Below are 21,579 nucleotides of genomic sequence, written 5' to 3' on the forward strand. Positions count from 1 at the left end.
GTAACCCCAAACCACCCTTTGATTGTTTAAACTTTCTTTTGTGAAGGCCTGAATTTCTAAATGAAAATGGTAACTGGTGTTGCCTTGCCTGTTCACACTGTATTCTTCACGAAAGCTGAAAGATCTTTGCACAGATTCTGCAAGCCTCTTTAATCGAAAAGGAGTGAAGCAGAGGAGGTAGAATAAAGCTATTTGATGCAATGATAGATGGTATGCATACGATGCTTGAGAGCTCAGTTGTAGACAGTTCAGCAAAGGAAAATTATACTGTGGAAAAGGATAAGCAATTCAGAGAGCATTAAGACAAAGGTAGAAACATAAACTTAAATTTTCAAAACTGAAGCACAAGAGTGATTATACGAGCTGATCAGTCCAAAATTATGAAGGGGAAGCAGCAGACAGCAGAGTAAGGTACAGTGCAATGAGAACAAGCATAGCATATACCACATCTGAAGATTCAGGCATTTCATAATTTAGGCATCGGGCAGATGTATGTACAAATGAAAACATCAACATCTTTCATTCACTCAGACAAGTAATCATAAGGAAGATACAAAAGTTAGTGATGGCGAGAAGCTCAAATATGAAAAATAGCACGACCGCAATACGTCAAAGAAATGATAAGCACATAGAAAATGCAAAATGTCCAAGCAAGCAGTTCGGGCTGCTATTTCAGGAAACACTGGGTCAGTCATCTAGTACACAACGACAATAGAAATGGTGTTTCACTTCATCTCCATGCTTCAATCCGTTCAACCTTGGAGTTTATTCGGCTCACGATGCTTACACCTTTTGATTTCTCAGCTGCGGCTGTGGTACGTGTACCAGACTGACCCTTACCCTTTCTAGCTCTCCTACGATTCGGGCTTCGGCTTGCCTTGCCTTGAAGAGAATTTGTAGCAGTTGCACTGGAAGCATCAGCAGCCGGACTAGCAATTGCAGGTTGCGAGCAGCTAGTAGAGTCCTCCATACTCCTTACGACTTCACTTGCCTGGGCACTGAAAGCAGCAGTGACTCCTTCAGTGGTATTAGTTTCATTAGGCTTATCACCAGTGCTGTGTGCAGGACTGTTCAGAAGGGGCTCTTCGTTGGCAAAAGAGGGGCGCCTGGATCCTTCCTCAAGGAGAGAATCCAGTGTCACGCTGGGTTTCTGATGCCCATTTTCATCAGATGGATCCTTCTGGGACAGCAAAACATCCTCTGGATTGGACTCCCCTCTATCCTTGAGGGTCTTTTGTACCAGCATCTTGAGAAAATTCATCACTTGGACTGCATACATCAGTGCAGTCAAAGGATCTGCCATCTGCATGGTAAATGTGCTACAGTAGCATGAGTAACCATCAGGTATATATTGCTCGTTTGCTATGATGTTACCACAATGCATTACCTGAGTCATATTTGGTGCAAAAACCATAGCAATATTGCGATCATTCATCTTGTTTATCTGTTCTTCTTGGACTACATCAGCCATCAGATTAACAGCCCAGTCAAGCAAAGCTGCTTCAGCTGGTGGAAGACATCTCGCAACCCGGGCACAATCCTCTTCAGATTGGCATTGCATCACCTGTTCCGGTGGGATAGAGTCCAGCACCCCACTTGGCATCTCTCTAAACCAGGCCTGAAAAGAGATGAAAAAAATAAATTGGTTGAGAACATGCTTTTGTCATGCCAAGTAAAAGTGACAGACTCAAAAGCATAAACTATTAATGTCAAAGAAGCTGACGAAACTCCTTGACTGCTTCCAAGAGCAAGATTATATTCTGCAACAGAAGATTGCTAAACAGCAAATCCACAATCACAACTTTGTATGCATTGAAAAAAGGTTTGACGGTTGAGGCAATATCTCGTGCAAGAAAAAGGAAAGATAAAGTTCTCTAAGAAAGTGATATATGTATTCTCTGGCAGGTGTTGACATGAAATTCCACCAGTGAAGGTCATCGCGATCATAAATAACTCTCTAATTAGTGGACAGGTGGTTAAGAAACTGTTGCTGCCAAAAGAATGATTATAGAAAGAATCTTACTTTGATTAGACCAGCCAAACAATGGACATCAATGCCATCCGGAACAATTCCACTATTTAACTGGTCTCTCACAAACTCCTCCTGGCTATTCTCTGCATTTATACGGAAGATACCTTCTGCCTGAAAGTACAAAACAAGACAATACTTATTTGATCAGAACAGAGCTTCCAAACACCGATTGAAACAGATTAAGAATCATAGGGGACCCTAAAAAACGCACCCGAAGGCCACCCTGTTCATAAAGGCGTCTCTGCATCATCAAGAGGATTGTCGGGACACTGTTTCCTCTAGAATCATAAGAACACTGCATGGATTCTGTTGAAACTCCGAAGACACTTGCACTGCATATCATGTTTTAGTCAGCCAATGAACATGAACAGTCAAAGTAAACTTGCGATGGAAGTAACAATTTATGTTGTTCAGAAAATGCATATTAGCACTGCAAAATGGGTGAAATATATGTGACTTTCAAGGATATGTCCACATGAAGATGAGACCGCCATAAATGATATCAAGGCATACTACACTCCAAGAGTAGATCCAATTATCGAGTGAGTTTTATTGATCATATACCAGCAATCCTTGAGTTTGAAGATTAGGTGTTAGGTGTTTGTGCCACTTTATCTTCTTTTGGAGTACTAGGCTCCCGTCCTTCTATAAAGTGGAACTGGTATAGAACCCTTTTATTTATTCTTTTCAGCCTAATGCTGAAAACTGACATCTTGGAACTCCCAAAATAATAAGAAACAATATGCAAGATACCTATGTACTTTACTAATGTGCTCTGTTCCTATTAAGAGTCAAATAGCATAGCAAAGCACAAAAAGGAAATATTTGAACCCAAGGTCCACTGTACAAAGTACAAACAGTAGATGACGGATGATAAAAACTAAGTAATTGCAAGTCTAGTGAAAAAATGATTATCTAATCAAGACAAAATAAGCCATACATAAATCATGGAATCCCCGGCAACTTTTTGATCTTACTAATGATAGATGACGTAGCGATCAACTTTATGTACCTAGTTCAATCGAAATAATTCTTCCATGAGGTAAGCAAGTACAGAAAAATCATCAACCCTAGTGAATAAGAGTGCATCAGAAACATGATTGACCTATTATTTGATGGGACATGGGAAAAAACACAGCAGAAAATATTTTCACACGCTGTTGTGGTCCAAAGCATAGCCACTATCAGAAGGCATGCTCGTTTCGTCAAACCATAGTTCAAATCCTGCTAAGGCTGCCAACACAAATACCAAGTTCATACTATACGCACAGGATTGAAATGGAATTCAAATTCCACCTAAAAAGTTCACGTTTCAAAAAAAAATCAGATCAAAGCAACACAAACAAAAGGGACCATCTTTTCACCCCCCCTTAGGATCAAAACTATAGTACGCAAACAACTATGTACGTCAAAATGCTAAAAAGCTCTGAACTTTTAACGACCCCATCAGGCAAACATCATTCACATTTTACATTTTTTAACAAAACAGAATGGGAATCAAAGCACCGCATAATTTGGAAAAGGGAAGCAATAATTGCAAACACCCTCCAAAATCAAATTCAAATTGGAACTAAAAGTTTTATGTTATTGTATCTGTGAATTTAGAAAATAATCAAATTTCTCAAAGCTTGAACTTAATACCAATCGATTTAGGGAAATATGAGACAAACCTTGCGCTGGGAGCGCGGCGAGGCACCTCGGGTTCAAACTCAACGGGGAGCCCCAGGAATCCATGGAACCTATCGAACGTGACGTGCGCCACGTGCTGCACGTCCGTGGGCAACCCAATCTCCATCCCACAGCCGCCGCGTTCGCCTTCGCCGCCGCCGCCCACCGTCCTGCACCCGAGCAGCGACTTCCGGAGCAGCTCAAACAGCAGCGCCAAGAACGACCACCGCTCCTCTTCTTCCTCCTCCTCCGACCCTCCTGCTGCCTCTTGCCCGCGCCGTTCTTGGAGTCGTCGGCTCCCTGTAGATCCCACAGGGTGCTCCGGGCTGCCGCTTCCTGGGAGCACGTCGCTGTCGGCATTGGCTAAATAGCGCAGCGAGGAGGAGGCGGAGGCGCGGCTTGCGGGGGAAGCGAGGTTGGTCGGGCCCCGGAGGAGCGCCACCTCCGTCATTGCTTCTTCCTTTTCGAATTCTCACTGGAATTATGAGCTGTGATCCGGTGCGGTGTAGGACCAATTTGGGGGCGATTTGGGATGAGTTTCCTATGGATTTCTCGGGTGGTGGAGGGGGCCAAGCCAAATGCACCAAGAAATGATTGGGGGATTCTCGTAGTGGAGTTCTTGGTGCGTCCCTATTTAGGATTTCTGATGTTTGCCTTCGACTGGAGATTGGGATTGTTGGGTTGGGGGGGCAGGATGGGATTGAACGGGGGAGGATTGGTTGTAGTGGTGCGCGTGGTCCAAATCCACGACGCAAATCGCAACAAAAAAATAATTAGCGCGTCGACAAACCGGACGGCAAAAGGGGATTTTTAACTCCAGTAAAGGAATCTTTAGCCAAGAAAGATGCAATTTTTAGCAGGAGATGATGAAATCTCGTGGTCTGTTTGGTGGAGAATGGATAGGATTTTTGTGGAGGTGGAGTTGGATTGAAGGGAGGGCATGAGCTGGGGGTGATGGCACCATCATTCCTCTCCTGCTCCTACACCTCTCGTCCCCCTTTTTATGCACGCATGGACGCGCATGCTCCTCGCGTCTCGTTCACGCGTGCGTTTCTTCTCTATTCAAGCTACTCCTACTACCACCCATGAGAGGAAGAAGTCTAACCTTTTGTTAACTGTCTCGAATTGCCTACGTCACGGAAAGTTTATGGCATGGATTAACCGCAAAACATGTCATGGCTTTCAGGGTACTTGAATGATTTAACAGAATGTTGTTAGGTGTTCTTGTCTCCTTTTGGGCCCTACAAACAAATGGCATCCAGATTGTGCCTTTTTCTTGAAACCACCTCTACTCTAAATTACAAGTTTTGCAGTATTGGTCTCAAGTTTTGCAGTATTGGTCTTCAAGGGGGCCTAAACAGTTTTATACTGTCAAGAAGAAAATATGCACTCAAACAGTCAAACTTCCTCGTTCCAAACAACATCTACAACTCAAAACTTCTGTGTTGATGCACCGTGGGTTGGCCACATTGTAACAATGTACTATATTTCTTCTTCTAAATACAACGATGCACAGCACTCCTGCGTATTCTCGAAAAAAAAACTGAAAGTGAAGTCATGCAATTCACTCAAAACTGTCTGTTGTGTCTTCCTGATTGATTTCCATGATGCCAAAAGTCTAATTTGGTTCAGCTAAGAAAAGGGGTCCAATTTGGCTGCTAGGGGCAAAAGCTTTAAGGTACAGCAAAAAAATGGCAGAGTAATCATAAATACCTGCTCCATCATGTTTTGTACCAGAAACTTTTACTGGCGTGTTGAATTCACACGTCCTCAGAGCTGTTCATCATGAGAAAACGCAGTACTAAACAGGAAGAAACTTTCTTCTCCAACAGTTCATCAACTTTCTGTCTCCATAAATTGGAAAAATGCATCCTTTTTTGCTATATTCCATCTAGAACATTATCCATTGTTCGTGGGCGTGTGCAAGAAGAAAGATGCCACGCAATGCCATTCATTATCTGATGGCACAATAGAAATTCCAGAGTTCTTCAGGTGGCAGCAGAGACAAGATCTGCGAGTGCATTTACAGGAGAAATGAATAAGATACACATAGGATTCCTTCCTCTGTTGATCACGTGATGTGCATGTGCTCTCCTCCGGATTGGGCTCCCAAGTGTCACAACAAGAGGAGTTTTTGGTAGGATTCAGGTTTCAGATGTAAAAAAAAAAACAACCAACCAGCCAACAAGAGCTGATGAATTATTAAACTTAGGTATGTCCAATTATATGACTAATTAGGTGCCAGCTCATTTAGGTTTTCATGCATTTAATCCTTGCCAAAGCAATACACATGCGTGAGAATTAAGTCTAAATTAACAACATTCTGCCGTATCCTACCGTAGTAATAGCTCCAACTAGGCCGGTTGGTGCAGAGTCGAGCATCAAAAGGAATGGCAACGAGAACTAGAAGGTATCAAGAACTTTGTTAGGGTGGCCCATTTATCTGTAAGGCAATGGAAATGGTATAGTTGATCATGAGGTAAAAGCTGAACTCTTGTGCACTGCTTTCAAGGATAGGATGGGCAGAACAGAGTATACACACATGTATTTTGATTACAAGATCTGTTACAACAAGATGAGAGTTTGCAATGGCTGGAGGAACCGTTTACCAAGGAAGAAATAGACAAAGTTATCTCAGACCTACCTAATGACAAATCACCAAATCCTGATAGGTTCAATGGTGAATTCCTAAAGAAAAGTTGGCCTCTCATCTCACAGGATTTCTACAAACTTGTGGAGGACTTTTATGAGGGTAACCTTTGTCTTCAAAGCATAAATGCATCCTACATCTCTCTAATACCAAAGATAGACTATCCTACCTCAGTTGGGGATTTCAGACCTATTTCTCTCCTCAACTCAATAATTAAACTTCTTAAAAAATTGTTGGCCCAAAGACTACAACAGGTAATCACCAGGCTCATCCACAAAAACCAGTATGGGTTCATCAAAACTAGGACAATACAAGATTGTTTAGCCTGGGCCTTTGAGTACCTTCACATCTGCAAGACATCTAAACGCCAACTGGTCATCCTAAAGCTTGATTTTGAAAAGGTATTTGACAAAATTGAACATGAGGCTATTTCGGAAATCTTGAAGTACAAAGGTTTTGGAAACAGATGGCTTCAATGGATCAAACAAATCCTAGGGTCATCCACCTCTTCGGTTCTTCTCAATGGAGTCCCAAGGAAGGTTTTCCATTGCAAAAGAGGGGTAAGGCAAGGAGACCCCCTATCCCCACTGTTATTTGTTCTTGCAGCAGACCTTTTGCAGTCAATTATCGATAGAGAAAAGGATCAAGGCAATATTAACCTCCCCATTCCAGAAAGGGCGGGGGCAAGTTTCCCAATCATCCAATATGCAGATGATACACTACTCATCTTCGAAGCCTGCCCCAGGCAGCTATTAATACTTAAAGATCTCCTAAACGTATTTGCTACCTCCACAGGTCTCAAAGTTAATTACTCTAAGTCAGTAACGGTGCCACTTAACATCTCAGAAGAACGGCTGCAACACTTAGCCTCAGTATTTGACTGTCAAAAAGGATCTTTTCCCTTCACTTATTTGGGGATACCACTGGGACTAGTCAAACCCAAACTGGAGAGCTTCCTTCCACTCATCCACAGGATTGAAAAGAGACTTGGAGCCACATCAATGATGCTGAGCCAAGGAGGGAAATTGGAAATGGTAAACTCGGTCCTATCATCCTCGGCTGTCTTCCATCCTTCCACCATTAAACTACATGAAGGTGTCATAGCGCAACTGGATAAATATAGGAAACATTGCCTTTGGAGGGGATCAGACCTAACCTCCCGTAAACCTTCGAAAGCAGCCTGGCCAATGATGTGTGTCCCCAAAAAATAGGGGGGTTAGGAGTTCTGAATATAAACGCACACAATGAAGCACTGCTACTCAAGTTTTTACACAAATTCTACACAAAGGCTGACATACCATGGGTTAAGCTCGTTTGGGACAATTACTATAGTAATGGCTACCAGGGCAACAAAGCAAAGGTTTCTTTTGGTGGAAAGATATTGTCAAGCTCATGGACAAATATAAAGGAATTGCATCAGCCTCAATAGCTGACAGTTCCACAGTTCTCTTTTGGCAGGACCTTTGGAATGGAATCATCCTGTCTCAAGCCTATCCGGAACTTTTCTCGCTTGCTCAGAACCTAAACGCCAATTGCAATGCAGTTCTTCTTAAGCCTCACCTAATCCAGAACTTCTCCTTGCCGCTGTCCTCACAGGCTTTCAACCAGTTCAACCTCCTTCCAACAACGTCTAACCTCCAAGAGCTTGGAACCAAATTGTGAAAAATGGTCATACATCTAGGGATCAGCCCTATTTTCAACTGGAAAAGCATACAAAGCCATCATTGGACAAACAACAGTGCATCCAGTCTTCCTCTGGCTATGGAAATCAAGATGTCAAATAAAGTATAAGGTTTTCTTTTAGCTTCTGATGAAGGATAGGATCAGTACAAGAGACCTCCTAAGTAGAAGACGCATGGAACTTGACTCCTATGCTTGCGAATTATGCATTCTCCAGCGAAGGGAAACAGTCAATCATTTATTCTTTAGATGCAACTTTGCTAAAGCCTGTTGGAATATCATTGGGGTCAACTACATCCCTTCAAGATCACAAAACAATATCATCAGACAAATCAAAACCAAGCTGCGAGTTCCTTTCTACATGGAAATAATTATTCTGATGACATGAAGCATTTGGACCACAAGAAACAATTGGGTATTTAACTCAGTTGATCCAACGCCTCATATTTGCAAGGATACGTTTATCTCCAAATTCATTCTGCTTCTTCACAGGGCACGTCCCACGATGATACAATTAATGGAGGTGTGGCTCCACATATTGTTGTAACTTTAGTGTTCTTTTCTGTTCTCCTCCCCTTTCCTCGTGCTGAACATTTTTCGTTTGCAAACTTGGTTGTTTGTTCTCTCTTTTTTTCTTAATATATAATCAGTAGGGGCCTTATACCCCTCCTGTTCTCTCAAAAAAAAAAAAAACTTCAGTTGAACTCTACCTGCCATTCTCAAGGTTTTAGTGGCAGTGTTCTCATAAGTTTAGTATTTCAATATTGCATTTTATCATATTTAATCTAGAGACTACTATTGTTGTGCTCCATGATGCACTGTTGTAAACCTGTCAATCTAAGGTGTATGCATGCCACCAAAACTTGAACAGTAAACTGATGTGTTTTAGTCCCTGAATGCTGGCAAAGTTACACCAAGAGAGATCATAAGAATGCACTCGGCAAACATTGATGCACTCGGCATACACCGAGTTTCCGGTAGTGTGTGTTGTGTTGCAGATACTGAAGAGTTACACGAGGAGAGATTATAATAGGAGCTCTGTCTTTGATCTCGAATTCTCGATGCGAGGTCACCTATCACATTATTAGGCAGGAAGGGATAGAGGGACAAGTTCAACGCAGGAAGAAGCTAATAGGGTACTGTTTCTTTTTGCAAAAGAAGGCAAATGGTCTAGTTGCCTGAAAACAATTCTTCTTTGCTGTGTAACTTAACTAGTATTTACATTTTTTTTCAAAAAGAAAATAAGGAAATCGAAAAACTGAACTGGTAGCTATTTCTATTTCTTCCTAAGCTTTTTGTTGGGTCAGAACAGCAGCACAGCACGTACAAGCTGCTTTTACAAAAATGGCAAGTTGCTCCAGATTAATGCAGAAAGTTCAATACTTGAGTTGGATTATGCGATGGCACGATGCATTACTGACAGTTAACAATTTGTTTATCTAGGCCAGCTAGCTACTACAAGTAGACGCTGACGAGACGACTTATTTTGCTTGGAAGCATACAGAAGGGCATGCAGCTGTGCTAGCATGGAGCCATGGACAGTGCATACAGATCTAACCCTATTTAGCTGTAGTAGCTGCTTGAAAACTTTCTTTGAAATGATTTTTTTCTAGCTACAAGAAAGAGTACTTGTTCTGTGAATGAAAATTCAGTTTAATTAGTACTCCCTCCGTTCTTCAATATATGACGTCATTGACTATTCATCTTTTCTACAAATATTTTTGCAAATAGATAAACCTACAAGTACATTTGATAATAGACATAATTGATAATAGACATAATGATACACATTTTACTTTAGCTAACTAACTCATTCAATAGATATTGGTGGTCAAAATTGGAGTAAAAAGTCGACGACGTCGTTATATATTTAAGAAGGGGGTACAAAATACTGGACTAGCAATTGTGTGCCTCTGGCAAGAATAGGTTCAGTGATGTAAAACCAGAGAGCAGCCTAACTTTGGCGGTAGCTAAACAAAAAATCAAGACGTTGTTTGCATGCCCATCAGGCAGTCGAATGCATGCATACTTTCCGTTAGAAATGTCCCCCCGCGTCACGTCATGTTGACTGCTTCCAAAAGTTGCTCACATGGCGCCATCCAAATGCGTGTCCAGTATACACAATATGTCAGCATCAGGAGGTCTATCGTGCAATTTTTTCTACTATCAGATTCAGATATGGTATGTGGTTGCATCCTTATTCGTAACCATACTCTTTTTCACTTCTCATGCTTGCCTAAGCAAATTCTCAAAGAAAGTAATATACTTTTCACATTTCCCCATGATAAAGTAAGTCACGAAACAAAAAAAACATACTCACATAATTTCTTTTAATAAGATGAACGGTCAAACATCGTGATCAAAACAACAATGACAAGTATATTCAATATGGAGATAGTAACTGATGTTCCTTGTACTGTCTAGTGGAGCATAGGGTGTGATGTGGGCCTGTCAGTTTGTGTTACGGAAAAAATCCATATTACCTCACTCAACTATTGAGAAAAGTATGTTTTTTCGTCATAAACTATAATGCCATTAAGGAAACATCCAGAACTTTTCAAAATCGTACAGTGATTTATTTTTTGACAAGATTGTGGCTCGGGCCCTGTGCCACTGATTGAGCTTAGCAAGCGTGCAGCCCAGCCCATGCGAAATCTCCTTGCTTAGCGAATCAGCCCAGGTCGTCCAAGCGTCTAACACTATCAGCAATTGCAAGGACTGCGGCGCTACGTGATACAGCTCGCCACACGATTCGCCGGACTGTGCACCGACGGCGTTCGTCTGATGATTGCCGGACGCGTCGGACTCGGAGTCGGGGTCTTTGTCGGAAAATCCAGCGACGTGCCGCGTGGACATCACGCCATCTCTCTCCGAGACGTCCACCTCCGTCCGCCGTGGTCATCTGCTGCTCCGGCCTCCGCCGGGTGCAGACGCCAACATGAGAGAGAGAGAGAGCCACCCACCAGTGCTCGACAGCCACAACAATGGCGGCGGCCGGTGTACCTGAATTCTTGTGTTTTCGTCGCAGAAATGCCCTCCGAAGGCAGTAGCAGGCAGACTCTCTAACTGCGCTTTCCGCAAACCTCCGTCTCCTGTCACTGTTGAACATGCACCTTTTGAGCTCTATTCACCACTCCTGTTCCATTCAACGTACGTGAATGTACCGGCAATGTTCAATACAAAGAACAACAATAAAGCGATTGCAGTCTCCTGTCTTCTGAACGTTACCATCCATTTTTTCTACAAAGAATCTTACCACCATCTATTTTTTTGGCACGAAAACCCAGGTTAAAACGTAACGTGATTTTCTAACAGTATTGTTTTCGCAAGTTTGCTTTATTTTTAAAGCATTTTCGAACGCTGTTCTTCTATCTTACACTGATGGATTGCTGGCGGTCAGCATTTTTGCAGCATGTTTTACCTCTGAATATGTGGATTGTGAAATTTCAACTGAATTCTTGGAAGAGTCATTTGAGACACACATCATGTTTTTAATTAGCAAAGAATTCTCTCGGAAATCAATCAAGGTCGAGAGTACTTGCACGTATATCATGTAGATCAAAATCCATTTATTTATATTGGTAAATGCTGCTACAGTGCACGGTTTCATATTGGTGACAGATCAAGAAACATTTCTGCAACAAAACATCGACGAAACAAACACTTGATGCTCCTACACAACTTTTCTAACAGCATCAGCAGCTTCAGTGCTTCATCCATCCGTGCTAACATCCCTCGTGCATGCATCCGTGCTGCTACAGTGCTAACGGACGCGGATCATCAACGACGACGGCATGGGAAGCATGCTCGGATCTGGCGCGGCGGCGATGAATCCCGGTCCGGCGTAGTAGAGTTCCCGGTGCGGCAGCGGCCGTGGCAGTGGCATGTCCAAGTACCCCATGTCATTGCTTCCAGTGCTGCTCTCGCCGTCGTCGTCGTCGATCTCGTTCGTCCGCAGCGCCGCCGTGGGCTTCTTGTGGGCGTCCCAGCGGCCGGCGGCGGTCGTCGTCGCGCGGCTGTTGGCGCGGCGCCTGCTACTTCCGTCGCACCCCTTGTTGTTGCTTCGCGCCGAGGACGACGAAGACGACAGGCTCACCGGTTTCTTGCGCGCGTCCCACTTCTCCTCGGAGTCAGCGCGGCTGCTGCTGCTGCGTCCCGGGCTGCTGGTTCTGCTCGCCGAGGAGGAAGCCGCCGCCGCCGCGATCTTCTTCTTGTTTCTGTCCCACCTCTCGCACGAGGACGCGCGGCCAGGACTGCTGCTCTCGCCGTACAAGGAACGCTGGCCACCTGCCGACGACGACGACGACGTTGGACTGCCAGCAGCTGGTTCGGTCTTGTGCGCGTCCCACCTCTCCGCGGCGTCGGCGCGGCTGGGTTTGGGAGGAGGCGACCTTGTCGGCAGGATGACGATGACGCACGGCGGCGTCGGGAGAAGTGGCGACATCATGCACTTGGGCGGGGTGGGGAGCAGCCCGGGAAGGGCTGCGTGCGCCATGGCAAGGTGCACGCGGGCAACAGGAATCGCCATGGATCGAAGAAGCAGCAGAGAGACACCGCAGGCGCCGCCGCGCGATTGAGCAGAGGAGACGAAGCGGAGAGAGAGATCGATCAGGAGCTGATGAGAAAGTTACGGCCGTGGAGACCGAGATATATAGGGGGCGGCGGGGCGCTGGCCGGGCGCCAGCCATTCGGAGTCCGATCGACGAACATGCCAATCCGACTGGGAACGAACCCCAGCTGGTTCCGACAGCAGTGGTGGATGACGCGTTGTCGCGCCGACGTTGGTCCGACACCGACTCGGATTCGGTTACACGTACCCTTCCCCCTTCCGCGAAGCGTTCTTGGGATTCATCCACCCAACTTCGAAGATTGGGTTTACAGTTTACAAGCTTTAGGGTTTAGATAGACTTAGACCCTCCTTTCTGAAGATTAATTGGCGGTGTCTTCAAAATTGTTGGAATGTCCAGATTTCTTTTGTTGCAGCTGAGTTCAAATATCAAATTCTATGACGTGCAAGAAGTAGACCAAGTTGTTGCTATTCCATTTTTAGAGTGTTATATTCTTGTGTGTTTTGAGAGAATGTGTCCGCATGGGATGTTTTAAATTATAAAACCCAACAAAAGGATCTACTATTCCTTGGTTTTTGACATGCATATACATGAGGAAATGGAAGTTGGACGTTGATGTAGAAGAACTATATGCCTATAACAGTGTGTGGATCGGTATCTATGATAGATGCCCAAGAAATATGAAAAATAAACAAAAAAAAATCTAAACGGGAGGAACGTATATTAATTAAAAAACTAATAGTGACCACTGAACTGACCAATAGTTCATCAGACCTTATTATCCTCTTTTTTTAACTGAAAAAAAAAGTTCATCAGACCTTACTACCCCGGGCTTCTAGCTTTCGAAGCCCCAAAACGAAGAAAAGATCCAACAGGCCGGCCCAAACGAAGAAAAGACACCCTGCTCCGCGACCCCGCCCGCTCGTCCTCCAAGCCGGCAAGCTGCGCCGCCACAGCGAGCAGCGCTAGACGCCGCCCGCGACACGTCGCGTCCGCGCGGGAGGTCCGACGAGCAACGTCCACTGGGCCACGGACAAGATGATGCCCTCGAGCCAGCCCGAGTTTTCGCCGTCGACGCATTCGCAGTGCAGCTATGCTACGCGAATTACACCAGTTCAAATAAAAATCGAGCAAGGAGCAACACCATGCATTCACAAGATACTGAATGCGGCTAAAATTACAGTCAAGTACTTTGATATCAACATATGGATGAACCAAATAGTAGTACATAGCTAGCTAGGCATGATGTGCCCGTGCTTTCTACAGATAATTTTTTAAAAAAGGAATCTAAATTCTAAAAATCAAATCTTGCAAGTGCATATCTAGGAGCACGCAGATTACAGACAGATACGGCACCGCCTGATCACCCTTGCTACCCAACTCGAGCGATTCCTGAATCCTGATCAACGCAAGCTACGCGGAAACGCGGAGCATGCATGAGCAGCGACGATGGCATGGGGAGCATGCCCGGCTCCGGCGACGCGAGGAAGCCCGGTCCAGCGTAGAACGCCCGCTGCGGTGGCATGTCCAACTCCATGTCGTTGCTGCCAGTGCTGCTGCTCTGACCGTCCTCGTCGTCGATCCCGCCGCCGCCCTGCGGCGGCCGAGGCTTCTTGTGCGCGTCGTCCCAACGCTCCGCGCGGCTCCCAGTCCCAGGGCGGCGCTTGTTGCTGTCCCACTTCTCGCCCGTCGACGACGCCCGGCGCGCCGAGCTGATGCCGCCGCCGCTGCTCGACGAGGACGTCGCGCTCTTCTTGTTGCTGCCCCACCTCTCGCACGACGACGCGCGGCCGGGACTATCCGTGCTCTTGCCGTCCGGGGTGCGCTGGCCTGATGAGCCTGACGACGGCGCTGGGCTGGCCGGTTTCACGGCCTTGCGCGCGTCCCACCTCTCGTCGGCGTCGGCGCGGCTGGGCTTGGGCGGCGACATGGGGAGGATGAGGATGCACGGCGGCGGCGTCGGGAGCAGCGGCAGCATCTTGCTCTTGGGAGGGGTCGGGAGCAGCGCCGGGAGGGCCGCGTGTGCCATGGCGAGGTGCACTCGCGCCACCGGTATGGCCATTGATCGGATCGAGGGGAGAGCAGAGGAAGCGGGGAGAGATCACGATCAAGCTGATGGGAAGAGGTGAACGTTGGAGGTTGGGATTTATAGCCATCTCTGATCCCGAGCAGGAGCCGGGAGCTCGGAGTCCGACTGCAGCGCCAGTGACGCTCCGACCGACGGCGCTGTGACACCGAATCGAACTCGGACTACGGTCCTCCGTGGCATTCACGGTTTCATTCTCCTCAGCATCCGGTAGATGGGCTTTTACTGGGCCAATACTTTTCCATCCTCTCCTTTCTAGCCCACTCACTCTGGTGGGGTCCAGGTTCTTCCAGCCCAGATTAGCCCGGCCCAATGCATCTCCTTCTGTCTGGCCGGAGGCGGCAAGCGCTCGCGAGGGGCTGGAAGTTTTGGAAATTGGAACGAAACCCTCCCTCCCCCAACCTCCCCGCCTCGCCAGGGAGCCGCCGGCGGTGAGCCCCGCAGTCCGCGGTAGGCCTCCTCGCCTCGCTGCTGGGCTGCTGGCCGACGACCGTCTCCTTCTCTCCCATCAGCTGACTGGTAAGTTACTGAAGCACTTGGGAGTATTTTGGGTCTTGAAGAGATTCACCCCGCTTATGGCTCTACTCCCGCCCTTGCCCTGACTCAGTGGAAATGGCGGAGGCCACAGCGGCGGCGCCGCCGGAGTGGGCCACCAAGGAGCCCTGCCTGATGGGGATCGACGAGGCTGGCCGTGGCCCTGTCCTTGGTAAACACTCCTCTCTCTTCTGGCTGGTTAATTTACAAATGTTCAGTGGGGCTAAAGTGAATTATGATGACAGCTCACGGGAATGTGCAATGTTGCTTGAAATTGTAGCTGGTTTGAACACATTGCCCATAAAGATGTCATGAGCAGGAACGGATTTTTCAGGTTTCGATCAGAAATTGAGTCATTTCACTTCCTGTTACTGCTCGTGCAGGTCCCATGGTGTATGGATGTATGTACTGCGCGCGCTCTTACAATAACACTCTTGCCACCCTCAAATTCGCAGGTTATCTTCACTCGTATCTTCTTCAACTACTTTTTCAATCTAATTTGCTTGGTGGTCATGTTAGTTTGCGAAGCACAGCTTGATAACACAAAGTAATTTAAGTTCCAGAGACATGTAGATATATTTTGGTTTCAAGAACATAAAGAATGGTTCTGTGACTATGAACCTGTATCGGATAGAGAAATGGGGTAGCTTGGAAGTAGTAACACATAATCTTTAATAGGTTAATTTTAGACCTGGTTAAATTTTGGTTGATTCAATGAAGTAGATCTGGGAAATAATTAAGAAATTTGGTTGATTTGGCAAGATAGAAGGTAGCATATCTTTTTAAAAGTTGGTGCATATATTTACGAACTTTCGAATTTGTGGAGTACAAAATGAACACATGGGTAGGTACATCAAGCATATTGTTTTTGGTACGTCCTGATCTTTTTCAAACCAAAGGCTCAGCCTGATTTTAAGCGCTTCACCTTCTGACATTTAGAGTTGCTTGTCGAGACAGCTCCTGTTTTTCTGTGGCATACTGACATATTGCATGAATTCAACCTTTAGACTGACCAAATCTTCAATCTGTCTAGGTATGTGATGCTTATTATTGTAGGACTGTCCAGCTGCAGAGTAGGTTGAATATGTTAATGTCCATGGGCCCTGGAAAAGTTGAAGTGTAGTTGTGCTATTAACACATTGACTGATAACTAATGTGGCCTATTGGTCTTGTCTTCGTGAACAGATTCAAAGACCTTGAAAGAGGAACAAAGGGAGGAGCTATTTGAAAGTTTATAGGTCAATAGCTCTATTGGGTGGGAAGTGGATGTCATATGTCCAAAGGACCTATCTGCTAAAATGTTAAAAAAGTATGTCTAGTAGCCTCTGTACCTAGTGAACTGCAAAACTGACATTGTTATCTTAATTAATAGTCTCATTGTTTCAGGTCGAAAGTAAATCTAAATGAAATATCACATAACTCTGCCATGGGCCTAGTTAGAAAAGTTCTTGACATGGGAGTTCTACTGGCAGAAGTAAGAGCATATGTTCTTGAATACAGAAGGACCTCCAGTGCAGTTATCCATATAAGAGTATCAACTGCATTGTTTTGGTAACTATATTCCTCCTTGAAAAGGTATATATAGATACAGTGGGAGATCCTGAGAAGTATCGGATCAAGCTGACCGAAAAGTTTCCAGGCATCAAATTTGTGGTTGCCAAAAAAGCTGATAGCCTTTACCCAGTTGTTAGTGGGGCAAGTATAGTTGCAAAGGTGATTTCATATGAAATTTTCTCGTGTGACTGCATTTTTATAGGCTTAAGTATTTCTAATGTCTTAATGTTCAACTGCAGGTCACTAGGGACAGGGCCTTGCGAAACTGGGTGTTTGATGAAACAGCTCTGAATATGCACATGAAAACCGGATCAGGATATCCAGGAGGTAACTGATTCTTCGTTGTAAGGGATTTTATCAAACTGTAATCATACGACTGCTTCATTAAAGAACATCCTAATTTTTGGTGCAGACCCTGATACTAAGCAATGGTTAGAAGATCACAAACACCCAGTATTTGGCTTCCCAACCCTGGTTCGTTTTAGTTGGGGAACTTGCACGCCCTTCTTCAAGGATGCAGTTGAGGTTACATGGTGTGTTCAATTTTTGAATCTCTATGTTCCCATGCTTTCTTTTGTTGAACAAATTTTGTCTCTGTGCTTTGTGAATGGCAAAAATGTGATTCTGATTGCTGGTATGATTTGTGCCACATGGAATGACATGAAGGGAGACTGATGAAGTAGATGAAGATGCAACTAACAATGGAAGTGCCAAGCGGCAAGTCAAGCTTTCAAGCCTAGGCTTTACCGGTTTCAAAAGGAAGACTGAAGAGATCGAATCGAGTGGAAAAGGGCGTTGCAAGTTCTTCCAGGCTCGCAAGCTTGAGCTGGTCAGGAAGTTCCAATGATGTGCACTAATTTGGCATTTGGTGGTAATACTCGCATGTCGCATGTTCAATGAAAAGGGACCTTCCGAAATCAAGTAGAAAGTAGTAGATTGAAACTTTGCTGGAGCGGCAAATGCTGGATAGGTGTTTGTCATGTGTTGGTAGGAATTGTAGTCTGAACTTTGCTGAGATGTGAATCATGACGATTTTTGGAAACTAATGGAAGATGTGAACAGTTACTGGATGCTACTGCAAGTTTATTTGCTTTGCTGGTTTGTTTGTTGCCACATTGACTTGCGTCTGTTCAGGCCAATGTGTGGCAAGTCCTTCATGTTCTGCACTCCACGGGATTACGTGATCTGCGTGCACGGAAACAGATCAAGGTTTGCGCTGCTGGTCACCTGTATGCAAGCACCACCTGACGACGTTGCATTGGAAGCCAAATGCAGAAAGAACGAACACCTGCTTCCTACTTCCTACACGTATATACCAAATGCCATGCTTGCTTCCCGCCACTGCATCAATCAACAATCGAGTAGCTTAGGGCAAGCTAGCCGGGACGTTGGGCCGCCGCGCAGCAGATCGAGTCGTTCCGCCGCCGACCGCCGGCGAGCAATCTAACCTAGTTTTTTTTCTTTTTTTTCTAGAATATGCAGGAAAGCTGCGTATCTTTGTATTAATAAGAGAAATTAACAAAGTTTTGTACGACGCAGGACTACCGGGCGCACGCACACGGGTTAACATGATTGTGGTTTACATGAAGAATAAATTATACAACCGAAAAGCACAATGATGCAACGCAGAATTAGTCTGCTGGCCAACCGAAGACAGATAGGTGTCTTGCCCCAGCTGCACTCCATAGTCTGCCTTCTTCAGTAACATCGACCACCAGCTGAGCAGGTGATTTCAGGTTAGCTCTTTGAAACACACAATCGTTGCGCTGCTTCCAAATTTTCCAGGATGCTAACATGAAGATTGAGTCCAGTCCTTTGCGTTTGTTAGCAGCAGTCCCTTTTCTTTTCTCTATCCACCAGTCTGCTAGGGAGTGATTTGGCGCTGGAGGCACATTTTGAATGTTTAGAGACAGGCTAAGAATATGCCATACCTGCTGCGTGAAGCAGCATTTAGACAATAGGTGCTCTGCCGTCTCAATTTCTTGATCACATAGACTGCATTCCGCGCTACCCTGCAGCCCGTGACGCCGCCTTCTAGCTGCAGTCCACAGCCTTTCCCTCAAGGCCAACCACATGAAGAATTTTACCTTCAATGGAGCCCACTCTCGCCAAACTGAATTTGCCACTGGGAATTTTGCTGACCCAAAGAAGAAGGATTTGTAGGCCGATTTTGCTGAATAAATCCCTGAGCTCTCCCACCTCCAAGAGACTCTATCCTCGGTTCCCGGGTTCAGTTGGACCGTCGCCATCGCGTGCCAGAGAGACACGTACTGAGAGATGGCCTGTACCGTAGCATTTCCGACAACGTCTCTTATCCAGAGTTTGTCAGTTAATGCATCAGCCACTGTTCTTCGCCGTCTGATCTTTGGTTTTACCAGTTCACATAGGTCCAGTGCAAGGATACTAGGAGAATACTATCCCAACCAGTTATCAGTCCAGAACAAGGGAAGATTGCCATCGCCTAGTTGTACCTGAATTGAAGTGTTAAACATTCGCTGAAGAACAATGTCATTGGCAAAGTCAGTTGGCAATTGCCTCCAAGGTCGGTTGGCATCAGTTTTTTTGTAACCACAGCCATCTTAAGCGAAGGGCAAACGATGCAATCCTGAGATCTTGAATCTCCAGTCCTCTAAATTCAGTAGGTCTGTAAGCTATTGGCCACGCTACCATGCACTGACCTCCTTTGGCTCTGTCCTTTCCCGCCCATAGGAATCCCTTTCTCCTCTTATCAATTTCCTCGATGACCCAATTTGGGATTTTCAAGGAAAGTAAAGTGTGTGTAGTAATGGAAGTCATAACCGATTTAACAACTGTTAGTCTGCCTGCCTTATTCATAAGGGGTGCTTTCCATGTTGGGATTTTTGCTGACACTTTGTCAATTAGATGCTGGAAGTGGTTCTTCCTTAGTCGGCCAACAGCTAGAGGCAGCCCCAAATACTGGATGGGGAATTCTGCAATTTGAGCCGGTATTATGTTGGATATCCTGTTGATCTTATCTTGTGAGCAGGCAATGGGGGCAACGAGACTTTTATTCAGGTTGGTGTGCAGCCCTGAAGCGTTTCCAAAGAAATGCAGCAGCCCTTTGACAGTTATCGTGTCCTGAGTTGTGGGTGCCACAAATAGCACCACGTCATCTGCATAAAGTGAGCATTGGTGATGAATTGCCGGTTCAACAGGTGGAGATAGAACTCCTTCCTGGGCTGCTTTACTGAACAGGCGGTGTAAGACTTCCATGAGTAAGATGAACAGCATTGGGGAAAGAGGATCCCCTTGCCTTAACCCCCTAGCATTTTGAATGACCTTTCCTGGCGTGCCATTTAGCAAAACCCTGGTTGTCTCTGTGGATGTTAGTGCAGAGACCCAATCTCGCCATTTCACTCCAAATCCCATTGCCTGCAGAACTTGCAACAGAAATGGCTAACAGACGGTGTCAAATGCCTTGGAGATATCTAGCTTGAGGAGAAGGCATGCTTTCTTCTTCCGATGCAAAACTTTAGCCGCTTATTCAACAAATTTGAAGTTATCGTGTATGGAACGGTTCTTGATGAAGGCACTCTGGTTAACGTTGACGAGATGGTCAAGTTCAGACGCTAGTCTGTTCGCCAAGAGTTTTGCCACCAGCTTTGCAAATCTGTGGATCAAGCTGATCGGCCTGAAATCAGCCGAGGTTCTTGAGTCTTGGTGTTTGGGCAGCAGTGTGATTAAGGCTCCGTTTAGGCGACTGAGTGATCCACAAGAACCCCTCAAAATAGCATTGAATGCTGCAAGAATATCATCTTTGATTATCAGCCAAACCGTTTTATAGAACTCGGCCATGAAGCCTTCGGGGCCGGGGGATTTCTGGTTTGCAAGAATGCTGCAAGAATATCATCTTGTATGCTCCGGAAAAGGGGCATCAAGATGGCTTAGATTTGTCTGCTGGTGTAGCAACTCCTGGATCTGGATGTGAATCACTTCTGATCTTCTTGGTGGTGTGCCCATGATACCACGAAAATAATCGAACATGAGCTTTTCTTTTTCCTCGTGAGTGCACGCCACGACGCCAACTTCGCGATGAACTTTTTCTTCATTCGAAAGCTTGAGTGCGTGTGGAACAGTTTAGTGTTCGCATCGGCTTCACGTAAGAACAGAAGCAGACGGGCCATAGTGCGCTCCAAGGAACCTACGATTAAAACGTTTCAACTGGGGAATAAAGAAAAGAAATGAATTTGGTTGTTTCAGAAATCGATTTGAATGCTGCAGATGTTTCAAATGCACTATAAATCGAACAAAAATCCAAATATAGCAAATCAGCTTTTTTTTTGGACCTGTAATATTCTTCTCTACACAATAAAAATTATTATCCTTATGAAATTATTGTTATGCCCTATGGAAAAAATTCTAAATCGGTAAATTAGTATTTAATTTAGTTAAGATTTTGTAAATTAAGTAAAAACTCATGAGTTGTAGGCAAAATTCTTAGCTCCCCAAACCTTATAAATATTCTCGGTGCATTTACATCACTTTTTTTTTACGATCACGGGGGAGGAGAATCCCCACCTGAATCTCGTTAAAGAGTCTTGGGTGGACCAAAACTAGTACAAGATTTTCAACAACATAAAACATAGGTTACAACCGAAGTACAACACGAGGGAGAAATAAAATACACATTCACACAGACACTTCAAATTGACAAGCTATCGTTCAGGCCGAAAGAATAACCACCGTTCGCCAATTAGAGTCACTCCTAAACAACATACTCGCCAGGTGTGTCGTGACCATTGCACATCCAATCCACCTCTCATAGCTACGCCGTTCCAGTGTCACC

At 45.2% G+C, this 21,579-nt stretch overlaps 1 protein-coding gene and 1 pseudogene across 2 annotated transcripts; one reads left to right on the forward strand and one right to left on the reverse strand.

The window, feature by feature from the left end:
• Positions 1-495: 495 nt before the first annotated feature.
• Positions 496-4,298, reverse strand: LOC117864376 (rho GTPase-activating protein 4). 2 transcript variants are annotated; one of them, XM_034748455.2, is made up of 5 exons: positions 3,703-4,298; positions 2,244-2,364; positions 2,024-2,143; positions 1,388-1,618; positions 496-1,303 (listed from the first exon to the last, which is right to left on the reverse strand). In XM_034748455.2, the coding sequence occupies exons 1-5, from the start codon at positions 4,149-4,151 to the stop codon at positions 731-733; spliced, it is 1,494 nt and encodes a 497-aa protein (XP_034604346.1). In that variant the 5' UTR covers positions 4,152-4,298; the 3' UTR covers positions 496-730. The 2 variants fall into 2 exon arrangements, with proteins under 2 accessions (XP_034604346.1, XP_034604345.1); XM_034748454.2 differs by having other exon boundaries at positions 496-1,618.
• A 10,731-nt stretch (positions 4,299-15,029) lies between these two features.
• On the forward strand, positions 15,030-17,847 carry LOC117862953 (ribonuclease H2 subunit A-like; annotated as a pseudogene).
• The last annotated feature ends 3,732 nt before the right edge of the window (positions 17,848-21,579 follow it).

Source organism: Setaria viridis, chromosome 7 (genome assembly GCF_005286985.2).
Source record: "Setaria viridis chromosome 7, Setaria_viridis_v4.0, whole genome shotgun sequence".
NCBI classification, from domain to species: Eukaryota; Viridiplantae; Streptophyta; class Magnoliopsida; order Poales; family Poaceae; genus Setaria; species Setaria viridis.